We start from the raw sequence: 21,376 nt of genomic DNA, 5'->3' as shown, positions 1-21,376 counted from the left end.
TGCTCAGGGCTGGTCCCTCTCTGCCTCCACAGCCTGTAGATGGGACCTGATGCAGAGGCACTTCAGGGACTGAATTTAAGTCTCCATATAAATAAAACTTGCAATTACAACAACTAAGGCTTTCTAGTCATTAGAGCATCAAATAACACTTGTCTCAACAGTAGGAGATTGTTACAACATTCAGCTTATTTTCTGGTTAGCAGTGACAACGCAAGGTCGACTACTGAGCGTACCTAGAATTGGGCAGGGAGAGCTAGGGTTTCCTTGCCAGCCAAGCATTGAACATAATGCACAAAGCGTCCTTCATCTTCTGACTCTGCCTTATGTTTTGCCAGACTTTAGTCTTTAAATAATGAAACTGAAAACGTGTATCAGAAACTTCTGGTTAGTAGACACGAGTCTCTAACCAAGAACTAGCTGTATTGATCACAACGCTTTGGAGGAAGTCATCAGAGGTCGCTGATAGCATTTATTTGCTGCGTAATCTTTGACCAAGATGCTTTTGCTGATAAGTTACTAACACACATTTATAGCTGGAAAACTTCTTCTAGAGATCGTGTCAGTGTGTGTGCACATAGTTGGTAGAGGGTGCGGGTTAGGGGATGTTAGTTTTTTCCAATGTTTTTGCAAGTCCTGCTATTACTATTATAGCTTGTTCATAGAGTTAACTTGATATGAATGACTTTTGTATTTCCAGTATTTGACAATTTGAGTTTAACTATTAGGATTTAAACCTGAAATTGAAGCCATAGGAATACAATTCCTCCGGATAATATGACCATACCCTTGTAGAAGTATCTTTGCTGCTAGTTTGGGTCAATGAAAGTGGTTGGCTGCATTTTTCTGGCCTGTTCAGTGGTATTTTATTCAGTATAATCATATTTTCTTTCTTTGTAGCTAATCCCAAACTACTAATGTTCTAGGTGTTTGTGAGACGTGCTTATGCCAATTAACAGGGTACCTGGACCTGAGCTGTGACTCTGAACAGCCTGATGTCTTAAAACACAATTTTTCTCTGTGCTGGTAATTGGGTACATGGAGTAAACTGTTCCTCAGTATTTTAAAGCTCATGCTTTAATTGAGGACACGCATGATTAGAGATCAAGTTCTGCTAATCTAAAGGTATGTATGCTTAAAATAATATTTATGCTTAAACAACAAAACATAGATTTTCTATTGTAGATTATGAGAGCAAAAGGTTTTCAGTCAGCAGAAACAAGTGACGTGCATGTCAATAGTTATTCCTTGTCTTAAATGTTGCTGGAAATGCTCCATTTGGTTAAACCGGCGCTCCAAAGGGAGCAGCACCGCGCTTCAGTGTGCGCTCTGTTGGGAAGCGGTTATATGGCACCGTCGCGAGCTGCCAGTCATCAAACTGCGTGTCCCCTCGAAGAATTGCCTGTTCCAGAGGCCCTTTGGCCCCGCAGCCCCACAGGTCGGCTCTCATCCTGCCCCGTGGTGGGGAGGAGAAGGGGCTGGAAATCTATTTCAGTGCTTGTAAAATGTGGAGGACAAAGGGGCCGTAAAACTGCGAGTATGTTCAAGAAGCCCAGTTTGCCCCTTTGGAGAGGGAATGGTATTCTCTGGAGAGACGCACTGAATTAGTGTAAGCCGAGAGAGGAAAGAGGGAGGTGCAGAATTGTTTTTAATGGCCGAGTGTTGCAGCGGAACAGTTCAGCGGTGGGGCAGCTGTGGGCACTGGGGATTTGAGGCGAGTTTTGCGAGGAAAAACAAACCTCGTTAATCGCTGCATCTCCTAAGCGTCGCCTTTTCTGCAAGACTCCGTAAAGATTGAGTGTGAACACCGTGTTATTAAAAACAAGCAAGACTTTGGGTGTGTTCTGGCTGTGACAGTCAGGATTTCTCTTCAGGAAAAGACTCATTACCTAGTGCCTTGACCTCAGAAGATAATAACATGCAATTCAGCTTTATATACTGGATTTCCTCTCTCTCCCCTAGTAATTATTTTTCAAAGTAGTGTGGCAGTAGGGTAAGTGTTACTTCACGGGTGACTTAGTGGATTTCTCCTGTGCTTTCTCTTCATTTTCCTAATGTCATGCTGAAGCAGTCGGTGCCCGTAACCCAGGGGCTTCTGGGCATATGGAAATTGTTCAGCCCCAGACAGAAATGAAGTGCGTGAGTGCATAGGGTTGGAGCTGACGTGCTTCACAAAAGGTAGCTAGACTGAGCTTTTCACGGCTGCTGGACAGTTGACATGGTCGTAAGGAATTGGTATCCTAATCCCTGTGACAACATTGACCTTAATTCTGTTTGGTAATACAATTTGCGAGACTCGCTAGTGCTCTTCTCTACTGCTAAAAGTTATAGGCAGTGAGAAGAAAATGCTTTGATGGGGACTAGGATTTTCTTTAAGAAAACTAATTCTGTAAGTCTAATAGTTCATCTGTGACTATCTTTATTTTACCAGCGAGGGAGACTTGATTGTGTGAAAGCCACACTAACACAATTTTTTCTCTAGTGCTTTTATGATACTTGGCTTTCTCTTCTCCCCCCCTCCCTTCCTATTCTCCCACTGTATTTCTAGAGGAAGTAGGACATTGTTTTATTATGTCTCTTTATTCTTTGCCTCTTAAAAGTGCTTTGGAGGAAATATTAAGGAAAACTTGTTTACTTTTTGTTGCCAAAGACCAGCTTGCCTACTAATATTACTCTTGTATAATTATGCTTAGTCTCTCCTTTTTATCCTGTTTCCCTGAGGACATCTTGATGAGCACTAAATTAGCACTGATATTTTAGGACCTGCCTTTAATCCTGTTGCAGAGAAGGTTTATCGGAAACAGCGTAATACGTGAAGTGAACACTTGTTGGAGAAGCCAGTACTGCCTACAGATGCAATACTTATCCCTTAAAAACGTCATATTGATCTATATTTTTAGTTAATCTTGACTTAATCCTCCCTTTGGGGACATGGGGGTCTCTTGTGTGTGGTGGTTTTTTTTTTTTTCCTCTCCCCCTCTTAAAGATTTGGAAGAAAAGAATTGAAACTAAAGTATGACAGCTTTTTTCTTTAAAGGTCTATTAAATCTTCAAGTGGAAGAGCAATGAAAAAAAATTGCTCTGAGGCTAAAAACCCTGGGACTGATAACTGGCACTTTCTGTTACGTGGGGAATATATAAAACCTGTTGTATGTGCAATTAATATTCTTGATATTTTCCTTACTACTTGACGTATCAAAAGATTCCCCAAAGCTTTTGAACTGGTTACAAAGTTCAGGATGGCCAGTCTAAGTAGAACCAGCAGCTTGGTAAATGCCGTGTGAAGGATTTACAGGTCTCTCCGGTGTTACACTGTGATTTCTGTGTTTTCACTTTGTCCCATCGGGCTGCTGTGGAGTATAAATACTTAAGTGACAATAACATTCACATCAGGATTGGATCGTATGCTGATAGGAATGTGGTATGCAGTGCTCTTCATGGCTGTCAGGGCCATTTCCCATGTAAAGGAAGAGATTCTAGAAGTAAGAAATTAAGTAGAAAAAACCGAAATCCATCATGCTGAAACAGTTTTCCACCTCCATTATTTTTGAATCTGAAGTAAAAGGAGAAACGCTTCTGTCAGCTGAACCTATTGCACACTATTTCATCTCCTTCCCCTTGCTCTTCCGTTCTGTCTCTTGGTATTAAATCTGTGTGTTTCAGGGACTGGGAAGTTACTCTCATGATTTAATTCGTTGCACGTTGTTAGACCAGCTCTGAATGAGACCCGTAGCGATTACTTATTGAACAAACTCAGTTGAACTTAGTTTCTAGAACCAGGTAATCGTATACTGCCATGTCTCCTTTTTTTTTTTTTTAGTACTTTAGTGCTTGTGACAATAATTGCTAACCTTTGTCTTTCTCTGTGTAAAAAAATGTGTTTGGATCCCTGCTCTTTCTTGGTGTTCAAACCTCAAGGTTAAAAACTTAATTAAGCATAATGATATTTACAGTAAACAACTCTTCTTAAGCCTCAGTTGCTTAGAAGTGTTATGTGAAGTTACGCAAAAAAAAATTAAGTCAACCACTTCAAGAAGCAACTTTCTTGTATTTAAAAATGAGACAGGGCTGACAATTGTTACAAGAGAGAATTCTGAAGTTTCTTTGGTGTCTTGACTGTTTTCTCCCCACTTCTGAAGGAAAGTGTGGCAGCAGATTAGCCCGTTCCATGGTCTTTTCAGTTGATATTCTGACCAAATGATGATGATTTTAATTTTAAAACTTGCTATGCAAGCTGACCTCATAATTGAATTGTGACTGTGCTAGCCTACGGACAGGAATTCACGACTAAGTGCATCCAACTTAGGAAATCATTCATGAGATGAATCATTTTGTGCATATTACTCAGCCAGCACCTGCTTCTACTCTGAAGCTTTAGCTTAAATTAAACTCCCTTTATTTTCTAGGTAGTTGTGAAATGGATAATTCACTTCTCCTTGGCTTTAGCCTTCAGATGACATACATCAAGGCATGATTGCTTGTGCAACAGAGACTTAAATGTATTCCAATCTTGTCAGCACGTAGCTCCGTAGCAGCACTGCTGGGTCTTGTGTGTTTTGCACAATAACTGGTTTTTGTCAGTCCTGTCTGCATTCCTCTGGGATGTTGAACTCAGAGTTCAGCTATGCTCTGACTGCTACTGATAGCAATTGCAGTAGCTCCTTTTTCCTCCCCCTTCCTCTTCGCTGAAATGTCTTTGTTATACTCTGGCAGGGAAGCGACAAGAAGTAGGAGCAATTTTTATCACTTAGTGAGTGGAGAGAAGCGGTGAGGTGCTGGTGGTCGTCTGCTCTGCGTCTCCAGTAACCCAAGGCTTGCATCACCAATGTGATTACCAATTTGTAGCTCGGTGTATCTCTAGCTTCCTTTCACCTGTCCACACTTGATGCTTTCAGGGATTTGGCTGCTTAAATGCTCTTGACAGACATTGTGTATCTTCCCCAGTGATTCAGCGTTGCAAGGTGTTGTGCACCTCTGGCCTGCTGTTTCATAAATCGGGGTGAATAAAAGCTCATGGCTTTCTGAATCCTCTGGGACGTTAAAATACTTTTTATTCTGGGGTGTTTTCCAAGTGACGGTAAAGCCATCAGATGATGTGTAGAAGGAAAAGTCAGAAGAAAAAGCAGGAATAAAATACAACTACCTCTTTGTATGGGTATCTGTTATGAAGTAGCTTGTGAAGGTCTGACAAGGGGTAATGGGTACAAGTTACTCTTGGAGAGATTCCGATTGGACAGAAGAGGATTGTTTTTCGCAATGAGAACAATCAGCCATTGGAATAATCTCCCTGGGAAAGTTGTGGATTTCCCATCACTGGACACCTTTAAGATTGGGCTGGGCAGGGTGCTGGGCCATCTTGTCTGTGCCTGCGCCAGGAAAGGCTGGACAAGATGATGGGGCTTTGAGCAACCTGGTCTAGTGGGAGGTGTCCCTGCCCAGGGCGGGTGGGTGGCACTAGATGGTCTTTAAGGTCCCTTCTAACCCAAACCATTCTATGATTCCTGAGGTCCCTTCCAACCTGGGATTCTATGAATTTTTCAGGCTGGGAATGTTCCTTGGAGGAAGGTGACAGGGAATCTCAAATTGAAGGATTAGTAAATAGAAAAATGATGGTAGCAAACTGCAAGAACCAAATTCTTAAGCTCAGAGATGGAATGGGTGACTGACTAACTGTGCTGCACGGGAGCGTTTGGCACAAACCACTTGGTACCAAAGCACCCAGGTGTTAGTTACTGGGTGCCATCACTTTGAGATCCCGTTTCAGGTCTGGGAATATGAAGACCAGCATGCTTGTGATCTGTGCCAAACACGTTGGGTAGAAACTGTTCTGAAGGATAAAACTAGCCTTTGCAGGAACATACAAATGCATATAATTTATAAATATTCCATACTGCTTTTTAAAAGAGAGGCCATGCCTCGCTAATGCATTGATCTGTGAATGAATCTGTATGCACAAGGGAGGGCTGTCTGATATGATCTGTGTGGCTTTCCAAAAGTAATTTGCTAATGATCCTAACCAGAGGCTCTTAAGTAACTGCAATACAACGAAAGGCCTTCGTACACATAAAGAACTGGTTAAAGATTGACCAATCTTGTCCATTGTTTTCTGCTTTTATGGTTTGGCAGATGTACTGCTGAAAACCCCGTGGAACGTGTGCTTGTGTTCATGCTTCTCATTTATAAACTTCTTGTCTGGAAGAGAGATGAAGGTTGTGAGGGGATGCTAGGCTTATGCTGTTATCCAGGGTAACAAAAATGTGAGCCCGGTGTGGAGAACTGCATCTTGGGGTGTACCGGGGGTTAAAAACCGTACGAGACTGTCGCTGTGGAGTGGCATGTGTGGGGTGTACTGGGGGGAATGGACTTCAGGAGTGTTGGAGCTGTTGTTGGCTTGAGTAGAAGCCCTACATCTGTGGAAATGTAAATTCAGTGTTCAGCAATGGTTGTAAATCGGGTAGAGAGCAAGGGGAGTAGCTGGAAAAGGGATCAAACCAGGAGACACTTTTGCCATAAACTTACAAAACATTTTATCTTCAACACTGTGTAGCTCTGGCCTTTCCCTGCTGGAGTGAAGAGGAAATATGACAGGAAAACAGTCAAAGAACAACTGAAGTCATCAAAACTGTATTCGGCACAGAAATAATAATTCAGGTCAGATCTAACAGAAGTCTAAAAGTGAAGTGGCGCAGGGAGAGGGAGTGGTGATCCTCCTCCCACCCCGTCTCTTCCTATGCAAGAACAAAGGGTCATTACTTGGAATTCACAAGTGACATCTTCAAAACAACAAGAAGCAGCAATTTTTTTTAACAGCATCGCTAAGCTGTGCTAGTCTGTGCCTCAGGATATATTGGGTGCTGAAAGCCTATGCTTGTCCAAAAAAGCAATTTGAGGAATTCATGAACTTGAAGTTTGAGGATGACGGATCAGGAAATTGCAGAACTTGCTGGCTGCTGGGAGGTGTTCTGGGGAATCATCCTTGCTCGCTAATTTTGGTCCTTAACGTGTCTGCTGTTGGAGTGCGTGATACCCATTCTCATTTGTATGAGGTCTGTCTTGCTTTGTAACCCACATATAAAAGTGCGCAGGGAGTAAATGGTAAAAGTCTGTGTCGTTTTAACCGCTGGAGGGTTGTGGAGTGCGATGGGGTAGTGGTGCGGCGCGGCAGCGCCGGGTCTGGCGGAGCTGGCTTTTCAGAGACCGATGAGACTCTTAGAAGCTGTAGCATGGCTGTAAGTTTATTATGACTGCACGGAGCTTAATTAGTCTTTATTGGGGTGCTTTCCATAAGCAGTATTTCATACTACACTGAAGTGTTAAACTCGCTGGGAAGAGGCAACTGGTAAAATGTCATTATATCTCTCTTTAAAGCAGTAGTTGTTAACGACGTTCAGCATCTCAAATGAGATAGATGTAAAAGACGAGGCTAACTTTTTCTCCACAAAACCACAGGGAAACATTGCCTTTAGTACAGGAATGAATTCACAGTAGTTACAGGGTCAAAAATTCCTACAATGACTATTGTCTCCTTTCTCGTACCCTTGTTTTATCCCCCCTTTCTTGCTGAAGACTAAGGCTGAAAGAAAGGGAGTGTTTAGGTGCTAAAAACGGGTGGAGAAATGCTGTAGTTGGTGGGGAGATGCTCCTCCTGTTCTTCTGTTCCCCTCCTGCTCTCCATAGGGAGATATCAGACTCCCCCCCCCCCCCCCCCCCCCCCCCGAGTAATATACACCAGATTTTTAGATGGAAACAGTATTAAGCTACGTAGAAAAACCCACCGATCGAAGCCATTCAGGAAACAATAATTGTTCGTGACCATTTCTGATAGGGAAGAATTACTCTAATTGTCAGCAGATACAGTGGAAACCATCAGATGAATGTTAGTGCTTTGTACTTCCAGAAAAATATGTTTGTGTCGGGTTCGTGTGCTCAAGGGAGAGAGAAGAGGATTTCAAGGATTTCCCCCCTGTAAATAGCATAAGGAATAGATGATGCTCGTTTTTAGAAAAATGGCAAAGGGGAGAAGAAAATGCCTGCTTGTGCACACAAATGCATGTGAGTAAAAGATCTTTTGACCTTAAAGCAATGAAGGTCAACATCTTTCCTGCAAAGGAAAGGAGATCTGAATATACCTGTGAATTTTGCTTTAAAAGCCGAAGGATAAATTTATATCGTGCAATTTCAAATTGTGGTGCTGAAATAGAATTTATTGAGAACTTCGTGGCGATTTAGGCACCAGAGGGTAGGGAAAGTGTGGTGTTTGTCCTCTGAATTGTCGAACTTTAAAAACTATTCAGAATCAAACCTAAAGGAAATCTGTGTTTAAAAATCTAAGAAGGCAGCATTAACGCGAGTCCTTTGAGGAAAGGATTTTAATGTTTGAACGGGCTCACTTAACTTGAGAGATCCACCACACCATCCCCCCCCCAAAAATCTTAATTGTAGACAAATGTTTATCTTAAGCATTGCCTGGCACATGAAGTTGGTTGTGCTGTACCTCAGCAGTTTGGTATGTAGAGTGGTGGAAGCTCAGGAGCTTTTGTCTCCTGAAATGTCTCAGGAGACTGTAGCAGCGGCTTTTACAGCTTCTCTTGGGGAAGCGTTTTAGAACTACTTCGTGGTGTTCAGTGAGTGGGGAAAAGTAATGACTCCGCTGCTGAACAGAGGAATAAGGAGTCCATACAGCAAAACTGGACTTAAAAGTACTTTCAGATAAATGTACTCATCAAAAGGCTTGTAATGTGTCTTAGAAAATACCCATTAAAAATATGATTTTTAGCCCAGCTATTGCTGGGCCATGTGTCCCCATCACTGGGGTGTGTGGTGCGGCCGACCTTACCAGGGAGGGGTGATGTGCCCCATGGTCTGCGTCCCGACCTGTGTGGGATGGAGAACAAAAAGCCGAACCGCTGAGCGTGCTGTGCTGAAGTTAAAAAGCCAGTTATGTGCTGGTATAGTACTTGCTGTCCCTCCGAACTTGTGGAGTTCAGGCGTAATGAAAAAACTTGGGAAGAGCCCGCTAGAGTGAAAGCTGGTTCACAGCCAGATCTGTTAAGTGGCTTGTGCTTGCTTATTTGTTTGGGAAAGGAGAAGAGCAGAAGTTAAATGAGTGAGCTTAAATGGCAGATATTGCAGCTAAAGGACCTCCTTGCATCGTTGTTTCGGTTGACAATGTAATCTTTGTCTAGACAAAATTGTACTATGTAGGAAACAGAAGAGCTTAAGCGCAGGGTTGATGGAGGATAGAAACCACCCCTATGCTGAATACTCTGTGGTGTAAATAAACCTTTTCCAGTGTGTGTCTTGCCAACTGCTACTAATCTTAGGTTACTTCTAAGCAGCATGCAAACAAAAACTGAAAAGTAAGCATAGGGGCGGCCTGCGTAGAAGACTTGGGACCTGCTCATTTCTACTGGGCAAGCCCTTCGGGAGCCACAAATCCAGAAGGCTGAGAACGGCTCATCTGTGTCATCCGTAGAACAGTAAGCGTAAGCGAGCAAGTCCTTGCAGCTCTGGCTGGAGCAGTTTAAGAAGTTGCTGCCTTATGGGTTGTTACTGCCCTTCAGCTAAGGTGCATGAAACGCTTCTGTGGGAACCTGTCGCTGGCTTTGAGGGTAAATCAGTCCCAGAAGCTGTCGGGGCTGGCCCGGCTGGCTGGCGGGGTGCTACAGCAGGAGTGTGCTCGCAGTGGAGGCTGTTTCCCTCTGCATGTATCGACTGTTTGTACATCGCAACAGGTATGGATTTATAACCACGCTTGTTATAAATCCATACCCGTTTGAATTTGTTAGGGCAGGAATGTGTTACCCATTAACTTCTGCTCACAAATGCAGCAACTGTTTTAATTTCTAAGTTAGACTTACTAAAGCTTCTCTTGATACCTGCCGTAATAAAGGTAGTGAAAAACTGCCAGTGAAAACATAAACCATGCTTGAGCTTCTTCAAACTTAATGAGAATTGAAAAAAATTCAAATTCTATCTGGCGTGTAATGGAGAAGCTACCCACGGTGTCATTAAGTGGGCAGGACGTAGCCTGGCAGCTGTTTGTTTTCTCCTTTTATGCTGATTCAGCCCTGGCTAGCAACTGAAAACAAATGTCACAATTTTTTCTTTAGGAATTTGGATGATTTCAAGCTAATGTTGCAAATAACGAACTCGTGACTTCTAAAATAGCCTCAATTCATAGCTTGGCTTATTCTTCCAGGGTTTGACGGTGCTGTGTTGGGTTGGCCACTCGCACTGTGTCAGTGCTGGGCGCTTGTGCAGCAGCTTGAACTGTCTGGGGTGAGCGAGCGAATAATGAGTGTGGTCAGGATGTCTGCTGTAGCCATGCAAGAAATACTTGTATTCAGTGCCACGGTTCACCGTAAACGAGTTGCAGGGTAAACCGTGACTTGGGTTTGACTGACCTCTGCTATGCTTCATTTAACAATAATTAACTCAACCTACTTTGCAGTCAGTCAGCAAGCAAAACTGAAGCATGGCTGTTGTGATTTATCTCAAATCTCGCATCTGTGAGAGTAAGGGATAGAACCACATATTATTTTTTTAAAACTTTTGTTATTTTAACTTCACAAATAGCAGGAACGCCTGTAGAGTGTCTCCATCAATACCCCCACCCCACGGTGAAGAGGTGCTTTCTCAGCCCTTCACTAAAAACGTGGAGGTGTCTCGGAGTAGTTAGCCACAGTATACTAACGAGGCAGGAATGAAATACTGGTCTGCCAAAAGTGGTTTGTGGCAGTTCAGCTTGACGGCTTTCTCACATAGGCTGGTTCCTAAGCAGAGGAAATGTAGTCGATGGTGGCTGCCTGTGTCTTGTATCATGCTATATGGGAAATACTAGGGAAACAGGCAACGCTGGGAATTGGTAGTTGATTTAAACCAGCGCTGTTGTATTTGTCTCTGAAGTAGACAGCATTGGGCTGGAGGGAGAGTTTTGGTGTGATTCTTCATGGACTGGTGTCTGAGCCAGCATTGGGGGCTTTCAGTGTTTTGTGGAAAAAGTGTCTGAGCACTGGTGAAGCAAAACTGATAAATATTATTATGCTATATCTTAAACCCACTGGATACCCGTGAGGAGTGGAACGCACCTGAATTTGATCTTCTAGTATAAATTAGTGTTACACATTTTAGGACAAAGAATGAGAACTTCTGCAGGTTGATGGCTTGACAGTTTCAAAGAAATAAGACGTGGAGGTGAAAACCCGACCAACAGATGAATAAGCTGGTGATGACAAGGCAAGAAGAAAAAGATGAATGCGGTTTCAAGGTACATCCAGAGAGAGGGTTTTTCCCTAAAGAGTGCCAGTGTCCTTGATCGCTTCTGACCTCCAGAGGTTCCTTCCAGCTTTTAGGATCCTACTTGCCTTTCTTGAACATACCTGTGATGTCTCCCTCCTTTTAGTGACCTGAAACCTGCCGAAGAGAGTAACCTGACAATGATAATTGTCCAGCTCCTTTAGCACTGGTGGATGTATCACATTGGATGCTTTGGGTATGTGTAGGTTCAGCTTCCTTAGTACTTCCTTGATTAAATTTAGGTATTATAACTTGAAATGTCAGCTTTATGGTGTTAGCAAATCACATGCTTTCTGAAAAGTTCACTTGACTCTTTAATGGGTTACTGTTGGCAAAATACCGACTGGATTCCTGTAACCTGCCCTTGTCTCTTTGTGAAGTTGCAGAAGGTACGTTGGAGAGTGAATGATGAAGGTGGACATAGCGAAGATTATTGCACAACCAGAGGCAGAGGTGAAATGTAGGATAAACAGAAATCTCATGGTGAGCTTAAGTGTGTCAGGGTATATTTGGTCTGCAGTAAGGTGGGTACTCGGCAAACAAACTTGTGCCTGTCAGTCTTCCTGTTACGCTTGTTAGAGATGTTTGTCGCAAGTCACTTCATAGTGTTAAGTGTTTGATGATGGTTTATGGAGTAACTAGGCAACATTTTGAAGACAAACACAAAATATAAAGGCATGCATCGTCTCTGTAACCAGATCTTTCTGTGCTTACCAGTCCAGTAGGACTTGGTTTAAAGAAAAGGAGGCAAAAAAAAGTTATTCAGAGCTTGGAACTGAAGAACGGCAGATTGTCGGACCACCTGCCTGCTTCGTAATGCCGTGTAGCACTTATGACCCAATCCTGTGAACGCTGTGGCAAAATCTGTGCTGATAGGAAGGTCTCTTTCCTCCAGGCAGTGACCCACTTCCACAGAACTTGTCAGGAATTCAGTTTTTAAATGTCCTTGAATAGATTGATATTTGAGCCTGTTCACCTACAGTAGAGGGCAAACATACACAGATCATCCAAGCCTGACATCCACAACAAACAAGGCTATCGACCAGGGAACCAGGCTTTTCTTGGTTTATGCGCTATTGCACCCGAGTATTAAATATTTTCTAAAAATAAACAAGAACCCTCCATGCCCCCGACACTTACTGCCACTTTTTGGAAAGACAACGGTTTCTCCCATTTGAGAAATATCAAAGTTGCCTTCCTCCACCCCAACAAAAGCGCCAACTTCTTTAGTTACGCCAGCTACAGAAGTAAGGCTGGCATTTCATCCCTGCTGAACAGGTACTTCATGCTCTGGAGAAATAAAAGCAGGTTGATACTCCTATACATCCATTTTCACTGTTTTTTTGGTTTGTGTTTGGTTTTTTTTTTTTTAGAATTAACCTTTTTATCTTGGCACACTTATTTCATGTTCTTACCTAAATAAAGGCTGTATGCAAAAGGGAAGGTGCTTATAGGAAGGGTGATGGGATTGCGAGACAGTCAATATTTGTATGAAAATTACTGTGTTTGACAAGAATTGTAGTTGCTGTCAAAGTAATCAGAGATATGTTAAATCTGAAAGCAGGTAATACGTCTGTGGAATTGTTTTCATAGATTTGCGTCTTTGTGTTAAGCTCAAAAAATGGCTTTCTAGTTGGGCAGTTCAGTGTGTGTGATAGCTCCAGATGGCCGCTTCCATGCGTTTCGAGTCAAATCATGAGGGTGAAGATCCGGGCATTTGCAATGCTTGAACTCTCAGTACAGTAAAGGGCAATTGGAGCAAAGACCAGTTGAGAGGGTGGGCGTCCGTTTACTGTTTTCTGATAAAGTTTCTGTGCTTGTAATGCCGCTGCCTTTGAGTTTCAGTAGGGAACTTGAAGACAGACTCTTCCTTTTCTGTTTGATTATCTTCTATCAATTTATGAATGACTATAGTGTGACCACAGCAGAACTAAGGCATGCTTTTAAGAAAAGCTGCTTTGTTAAAATACAGTAATTCTTTTGTAGACAGGCTTTATAGCTTTGAGCTACGACTTTTCAGAACATCCTGCTTGAACCAATTACCCAACAGAGTTAACGGGGTTTTTGTTAGGTCGGGTCTGTTAACTGGCGGGGAGTGAAGTCCTTCCATAGTTTGGTGAGAGAAGGGATCTGGAGTAAAATGTTTTGTATTCTGACAGTCAAAACTTCATGTTTGTTTGGTTTTATATATATACCTAGTAAGGTAAATGTCAGGATCTACTCTTACTGGATTTTCAAACAAGAAAACATGCAAAAGATGCAGCCAGGCAACAGGTTGGTTTGAAGAGCTGCCAGCTGCTGTCCCCAGAGCATATTCCTTTGGGTAGACAAGAGCAAAGTAGGTTTAAGAGAGTATAGGGAAAAATGGCTTTCAGAGCTGTAATTCTTCTTGTCCTCCTTGTATTCTAGTAATTCTCCCTGGCCTCTCCTTAAAGCATTTGCACCATTCAGTGTTGCATGACTGGGTTTCCCTAACGTGGCTGCTGCTTCTTGCAGTGGGACGTCCCTCAGCTCCACGGCAGTAGGTGTCAAATGCAGCAGCTGGCTCTTGCCTTGAGGTGCGGGAGTCACTCTCCCTTCGGGTGGAAGCAAGAGGAGGAGGAGAGCAAGAGTGAAAGAAATGCTTCGATGTCTGATACTTCCAGATGCTAAATATATAACTTGATACAGCGTAAGCCGATCTAACGATTAGCCTCTGCCAAAAGAGTAAGACCCGCTCTGATTATTCGTTGCTCCATCGCCCTTGTGCTGGCTGCTCTTTCTTTCGTTTTCCCCCCTCTTATATATTTTGATAGGATTAGTTTTCTGCTAGTATGACTCCCTGATGGGCTCACCATAGCTGGAGGTGACTACTAGAGCTAGCTCAAGGGAAGCAGTGTGAATGTAGGCTGGGGACAGAGGAGGTGGCACCTTCTTCTGGCAGCAGCTCACCTGAGCTTTTTCCACGGCTTTAGGGTGCCCAGAGCGTGGGTAGCTGGCACAAGAGGTGGTTCTCTTGCTTCCCATACACTAATTCCAGTGTTTGTGTGGCTCTGTTATAAACTGATCTGGTTGAAAACTAAATTTTGTTAGTTCCACCAGCTACGTGAGCATCACCTGCATCTGCACAACCGGCTGCTGGCTCAAAGGGAGGAATGGGATGGTGAAACTGGGCAGGGGAAGCAGACGTCAGTGGCAGCTGAAGTTGAATTACAGCAGCGGGGGAGCTTCAGCCTAAGGCTAGTGTCGGGTTGTGTTGCCTCCGTGCTTCCAAATTCTTCCATTCAAAAAGACATAGTCATCTACGGAAAGCAGAAAATCAAATTTTGTTTTTATTCATAGACTCTGCGTAATTTTCAGACTTTGTATTTCAAATTAGGAATATTGCAGTAACTCTCTTCTGTGCAACTCGATTGTTACAGTCTTCAGTGTAGTTTGAAGACCTTGGGATATATATAAATCCAAGATGTGTATCTCTAATGTGAAGCGAGAGATTCCAATGGGACTTTTGTATTGACTTAAAACCAAAGGGTTGGTCTTGAATTAAGACCTTGGTCCTCTCATTTCATCCCCCCACCACATACCTGTCCTCATGCTTATATTCATCTGACTGAGTTAAATTGACTTAGCGAGTAGCGTTGATTAGTGAGCTGAGTGGCTTTAACCTGCCATCGGGGGAGCACTGGAGCCTGCTCGGGGGACAGCAGCGGTGCTCTCGGTGTGGCAGAAGCGTGATAGACCTTTCCCTGAGCGACTGGAAGTTCTTCGTTTGGCTCAGCCTTATGATGTTGGGTTATAGGGGAGGAACTTGAAAGATGTTTATGCCGATAGCAAAAGTTGTGTTATCTAAGTCATCTTATAGGTGCTTTTCCCCCCTGAAATAGTGTCCTTTTGTGCTCAAAAGTGTAATGAACCTGTTGTGACTTTGTCCAGAGTAACCTTCCAGACCAATACGCTTCCTTGGCCCTCACATGGAATAAAAAGCAGCTAATGTCACATTTGCTAGTGCTGTTCACAAGAGCAATTTATTTGTGTTTCCTATTTCAGTTGCTCTAAAGGCTGGAGATGAGGATTCTCTGCGAACACATTCTGCCTCTTACTGCTGCAATGTGCTTATAAATCCCAAGGGATCTGTTGAATTGGTGTAGTCGTTATATATTCCTACAAATCTGTTTGTCAGATGTTAGAGTGCTGTTATTGCATGAAGACTTTGCTAGAGAGAGATGGTTTTGGTCTGTTCTTACGAGTCACAAGACTTATGTAGAAACTTAAGTGTTTTCCAAATATTTTTAGGTTTCCATGAACAACCATGTCAAAACTCTGTGGCTTTAATAAAAAAATTGCTATTAAAACTTCTGCAAAGGATGGCAGATTATTTTTAAGACTTAGGCACGTTCTCTGTCATAAAAACATCTGTCTTGTGGGCTGCCTGCTGCCCTTCAGCTTGAAGCTGGGTCACAGAGAATCGCACAGTTGTGTTTTTTTTGAAAGTAGTATTGAGATGCAAGTCCAAAGGTGAGGGATTTGGTGCTTCTTCCCTGCCCCGGATACCAAATGTGGCAAAAGTGGGCTCAGTTCTTTCAAAAGGCCGGCTGACGGATACGTAGGTAGTGCTCTAAGGAGCCTTTAGGAAGGGGACCAGCTGCTTTGAAATCAAGACGATGGATAAATTGTGTTGTTTGGGGGAGGAGAAAATCAAAACAAACAAACCAACCAGAAATAACTCTTCCATCTTAGCCATTTTGTCAGAATCTTTTTCAGAATGAGTCCGGAGAGATCAACTCTTCTTCTTGGGACACAAAAGGCATCCGGCAGGCGAAAATGCATAAAGCAGCACCCTGAGCCTTCAAGCTGTAATTTTGTGTTATTAAGTGCTAGATGCTGGAACTGGCAGTTAGCAGAAGGGAGTGAGCAGAAGGCAAAGCTTGAAGCTTGCTGTTGTCTCGCTTCCACTTCCATAGTTTGTGAGGTTCGGAGTCCAGATGGACACAGAAAAATGGATTGGGAGTAACACACGTGAGTACCTGGTAACTTCAGGAGCTCTGTGTCAGTTCAGGCTCCTGGACATAGGAAATAAAAAAAGCCCTGTTGAACTTGCTGGAGCTTCTGGCAATGACAGGATACACAGTTGTATGTCTGGCTTTGTAGACTTTCTCTAAGACTAAGTAGGTAAGAAAATGCATTTATACGGTGTGTCTTGCGTGTGGTGGAACACTACGTTTGCGTGGTAAACTGACGGGTAAAAGAGGTCATGATACAAAGCATTGACAAATGCCCGTTGCCTTGGAGTAAACTACTCTGTTTCAAGGCAAACATCACGTGTGTTCTTAAGTTCTTTTAAGAAGTGATAAACTGAAGAGCTGTAGTTTAGAGGAGACGAAGTGGCCTAGCTATAGTGACAAAATTAGAGAGAGGAGTTACTGGGAAGCGAGCAAGGGGGAAATCAATTTGTCACTGTAGAAAATGTCTCAATAAATATTAAAGCTAGGAAATACTAACTTTCCACTCTACTCATGGTACCAACTTGGCATCTATTCAGCAGTTTCTTCTAAAAGAACAAATGATTTGTGCTGTCCTATGTTATCTTGATTCGTTTGCTGGTGTATGGAGTCGCCCGTGAAGCATGTGAGTCACTGTTGGCTACCCCTGGAAATGGGTCAGGGTCAGAAAGTTGCACTTTTTTCCAGTTTATGCTGACAACTGGGCAAACAGTACACCCGCCTGCCCCTGGAGTTCTGGGGTTTGTCTCCTGCTGGTACCAAAAAGTTATTTCTGATTGGACTTGCAAGACCAGCTGCTGTAAATCAAAACCAGAAGAACATAAACTTTTTTAGAGTGTTCTCCTAATGTTTCTGTTGTCATTCTCCCACTGCTTTTCTCTACTCTCAGCTTTTTATTTCTCGCAGTCCTTCCCCCTTCCTCTTGTTTGTGTGGCCGTCCAGGAGCCTGCTCTACATCATGCAGATGTAGGAGATGATCCGGTACCAGCCCTGCAGTCTTGTCAGAAAGAGCACCAACTTCTTGACTTTTATTTTCTTTCCCACTTGTAATAACCTAAACTAATATTCTTCTACTACTCCTACTACCATCATTCTGCTCTGTTTGTCACCCTGTAGGTGGGATTTTTGGCGCGAGCGTTGCCGGCCAGGCACGGGTGGTCGCTGGGATGCAGGTTTGACTTGCGCCTGCGGGGAAGCGCACCCCGCTGCGGTTTGTCTGCACCATGGCTAAGAGGATCCCTGGTATTTCTTGCTATTTTTGAGCAAGCTAGTACATGGGGTTCAAAGTACAACTGTTCTCGTGTTTCCAATGTTTTTCAGTCAGAAAGCACCTCATATTTTCCATCATACTTGATGTTAAAACGTAGTCCAACACTTGCCAGCGGTGCAGGCCACGAGCCTCTGGTGTAGCCAGCTGTGGCAATGTGCAGCAGCATCTGCCTGCTTTGAAGGCATGTCCTTCATACTTTCTATTCACAAACTAATTAAAACAACAATATTTTGCTGAGACCAGGTCTCTTTTTAGCTGGTTTGCTTTTTTAGCTGCATTGTGCCTGTATGAACATAGTCTTTTGATCTGAGGTCAGTTGGGGCTGCTGCGTAGCAAAGGGATCTCAGGTCTCCCTTCCACCAGTACGGCTTTTTCTACGTGACGCTCAGGTTTTCTGACATGAGCGCTGGCACGGTTGGGGGAAGGGCAGAGGACATGACTGCCCCTTCAACAGCAGCCTGTTATTTTGGCTGCGTACCCTGTCGCCAGGCGCCTGGCAGCCCGAGCTGATGTAAATGCAGACGCCTGTCTCTGCCCTGCTCGGCAGCCCCTCTCCCTGCTCACACGGCTATTTCTGGGGCTGGGTGGCAAGCCCGCTCCGGGAGCTGGTGTGCCTGGGCACCAAGTGGTTTTGTGCCTGGGTCAGTCACGTAATGGGGCAGTGTAACGGGGGCAAACACAGCTCACTGCTGTATTATTATTATTATTATTATTATTTATTTTTTTTACATGCTACCTAGCTAAGGTTGAACTCCTGCTTCAATACTAATGGTTATGCACTAGCGCTATGAACACGGCTTGTTTTACATAGGTAGGGTGAACGGTTTCGCACAGTCTGCAAAACTCAGCAGCAATTTGCACCTCAGTCTAATAACGCTTTTTCTGGACCCATTTAGAAACGATGTGAAATGCCGTTTATGTTACTCAGCTTACCAGCAATGGTCATAAATGTAGTGAGGCTGTATATATGGACACAGAGCTGCTTCAAACCTATCGAGCACGTGGGGAAGCTGCCTTGTAGCAAGTGAAGCCGTGTGCTCATCCTGCTGGTACTGACTCCGTGTCCTAGGAGGAATAAAGATCATCACGTTACCAACTGCTCCCTTTCTGCATCCCATCAGGGCATCGTGTCCAAGGAGAAGGGGCGCATGCGGAGAGAGGCAGGGAGTCTAGTGAAGTCCTGAGCTTTATTTACACTTGAGCAAAATAAAGCTTGACTTTATTTATTCTAATGTAATCCGTTACAAATTACCAATCGGAAAATCTGTTTGAAGTTCTGAGCTGGCAGGAGGCAATTGTGTTCTTTTGGAGCAAGTGACAAATGACTGAAGTGTAAATTCTGCATCTCTGATGCAGATTTATGAAAAAAGATGTTGAACTCATTGAAAGCCCTGGCTTGAAGGTGTTCTCCACCCGCTCTTTAACTGAAACGTTTCACTTTTTTTTTTTTTGGATAGATTTGAATGTTTTGATTATATAATTTTTAATATAGAGTGTATGACGATGAAATGTATTCTGCGAAGATCCTGTAATTAGGAAATACCTCTTGCAGGGTATAACTGACCTTCAGGCATTCTTTTCAAAGGTCGTGAGTGCGGCAGTGGGTGTCGCCAAAGTGCTGAGCAGCACCATATTGCAGAGCTTTGGCTCTGTTCAGTATTTCCCTGGATGTCCTTTTGACAAGTCTTTAATGAATAAGCTAAATTATGGAAGCGCTTTAGGCTTGCATGTTCATTATAAAAAAAAAAAATAATGTAGAGTAAAGCACTTGTTTTCTGGAGATGTTAGTGCTATTTCCAAGTGTCTGGTCATTAGTATTGTGTACTTGAAACTGTTTTTTATTTTTCCTTACTTAGTACTTAAGATTTTAGATAATTTGATTAATCTGGGAAAGGGTGCATACAGAATAAAAGACGTGGGGCCAGCTTTGTCTGAAAAATGTGCTTAAAACTATTATTGTGGATTATTATTTAATTTAACCAAAATTTTGACTTTATTACATGAAAGGGCAGAACTTTTAGGAAATTCTGAGCTGTTGGTTGAGGCCTGTGCGTGTGAACTGGGATGTTTAAGGGATATTATTAAAATTGCTTGAAAGTATCATTATAATTGCTCAGCTGAAAAATGGATTTTTTTTTTAAATATTCATTTAAAACTGTCTTACAGGTTAGAGGATAACATAACAAAAGACTATAACCGTGTTTGTTCTTGTTTTGCAGACCGTGAGGACCAATCAATTCTCTGCACGTAAGTGACCGCTTTTCATTTGGCCATTTTTTGACATCGGGATTGTGAAAGGGGTCTCTGGTACAGCTCGGGTAGGCAAAACTGGGTCTTCAGCCTTGGCAGCCAGAGACTAATGGTTAAAGATGTAGCACAAAGTGATATTTAATGTGGGGATATATTCTTTTAGTGCTGTAATTCACCTTATTGCAAGTTTTATAGGTATGTGCCGTTTAAGAAATGTAGTTTAAAAATGTCAGTCAAGAGACCTGAATCAGAAACAAAAAGCTTTTAAAAAGTGCCCATCTGTCTGAAACGCTGGGTTGGAACTACTCGAGGTGTAGCGCCCGAGGGGGACATGAATCAAAAGCCGGTGTAGAAACCCCGCTGAGCACCAGCTTGGCTTTGTGTCTGCTTCCAACAGAGGGCTCTGAACAAGTTGACACGAAGGTTTCCTTTTGCTTTCTCTCTGCACCTGAACTTGCCTCACCCAGCAGCAAACTGCCAGCTTCAGCTTCATTTTCTCTGGGATCTGGAAATGCAATGGTGAGGTAGTTAGAGTATGAATGCACTTCTGGGCCTATGACACCGTTGAGCTGGTCTCTCCCTGCCGTTAAAAGGGGTGATCCGGTTCCTCTCCCCACAGGCTGTGTGTTTCTGCAGCCTCTTGCGCCAGCCCTGGGGCTTGGTGGTCAGCGTTCAGAGAGCGAAGCTGGCAGAAAACTGACGCTGCCACAAAATGCTGCTTTTCATCAGCCGAGTTCTCCGGGTCTGCGCTCTGTGGGCTCAGAGGAGCACTAGCCTGGGGCAGGAGCTGTGAACACGCAGGCGGGGAATGGTCCCTGTTGGTAGCAGCCTGGGGCTTAGGATGGTTCGTCTGGGTTGTGAAACAGCTCCTTGGCTCCATTCTGAACCTGCTTGCAGCCAGCAGTCTTGGGTATAACTGAACGTGTTCAATTATCTGAGGGGGAGAGGGAAGATACGGTAGCTCTCATGCCTCTGGCTGGGTTACGTGATCAGTTGACCGTGCTGTGTGCCAGTGCATACCGGCTGCATTGAGGCCATAGTTTGTGAGGATGCCTGCTCCCTGAAATAGCGCAATGGTTAGATTAATTGCTAAATGCAGATTAATTGCTGAACTGACCTGGGTTCAGTTTCCTTCTTGACATGAAGGGATTCAAATCTTTATCTCCTGCTTCCTACAAAAGTGCCTTAACTATCACACTCTACACAAGACTGAAGGTGGATCCTTTCAAGCCACACTTTTTTTTTGAACTATGGATGCTATGGTACAAGATTCGTGGGGCCTAAGGACAGAGAAGCAAATACAGTTCTGTAGCTAAGATAAAAGTTGATCCAGTTAACACAGGCTTGTCTAGGTCTGTGGTCTCAGCTCTTAGTGGGACTTGTGTTTTCATGTGATGACTACTTCATATGCCACGTACAAAACAGCCCTCAAAGCAGGGCCAGGATCCCAGAGTGAAATAAATGCTTTGTTCTTGCGTGTCTGTGGATGCTTTGACAGTATGTGCTTGCCTCAGGTGAATTTTTTTGAAGTAGCTTCATGTTTTGTGCCTATGCATGAACCTTGCACTCCTTTACATGGTCA

At 43.4% G+C, this 21,376-nt stretch overlaps 1 protein-coding gene across 2 annotated transcripts in view; it reads left to right on the top strand.

Annotated features, from left to right (window-relative positions):
* MYH10 (myosin heavy chain 10) overlaps positions 1-21,376 on the top strand; it is a 110,360-nt gene that overhangs the window by 19,196 nt on the left and 69,788 nt on the right. For both annotated transcript variants that reach the window (XM_074608179.1, XM_074608178.1), the window contains exon 4: positions 19,764-19,791. In XM_074608179.1, coding sequence (XP_074464280.1) covers positions 19,764-19,791 — 28 coding nt within the window. The remainder of the gene's footprint in view (positions 1-19,763; positions 19,792-21,376) is intronic.

The sequence above is a fragment of the Larus michahellis genome, chromosome 14, assembly GCF_964199755.1.
Source record: "Larus michahellis chromosome 14, bLarMic1.1, whole genome shotgun sequence".
NCBI lineage: Eukaryota > Metazoa > Chordata > Aves > Charadriiformes > Laridae > Larus > Larus michahellis.
The sequence above is the reverse complement of the archived record's forward strand: the minus strand, read 5'-3'. Positions and strand labels throughout refer to the sequence as shown.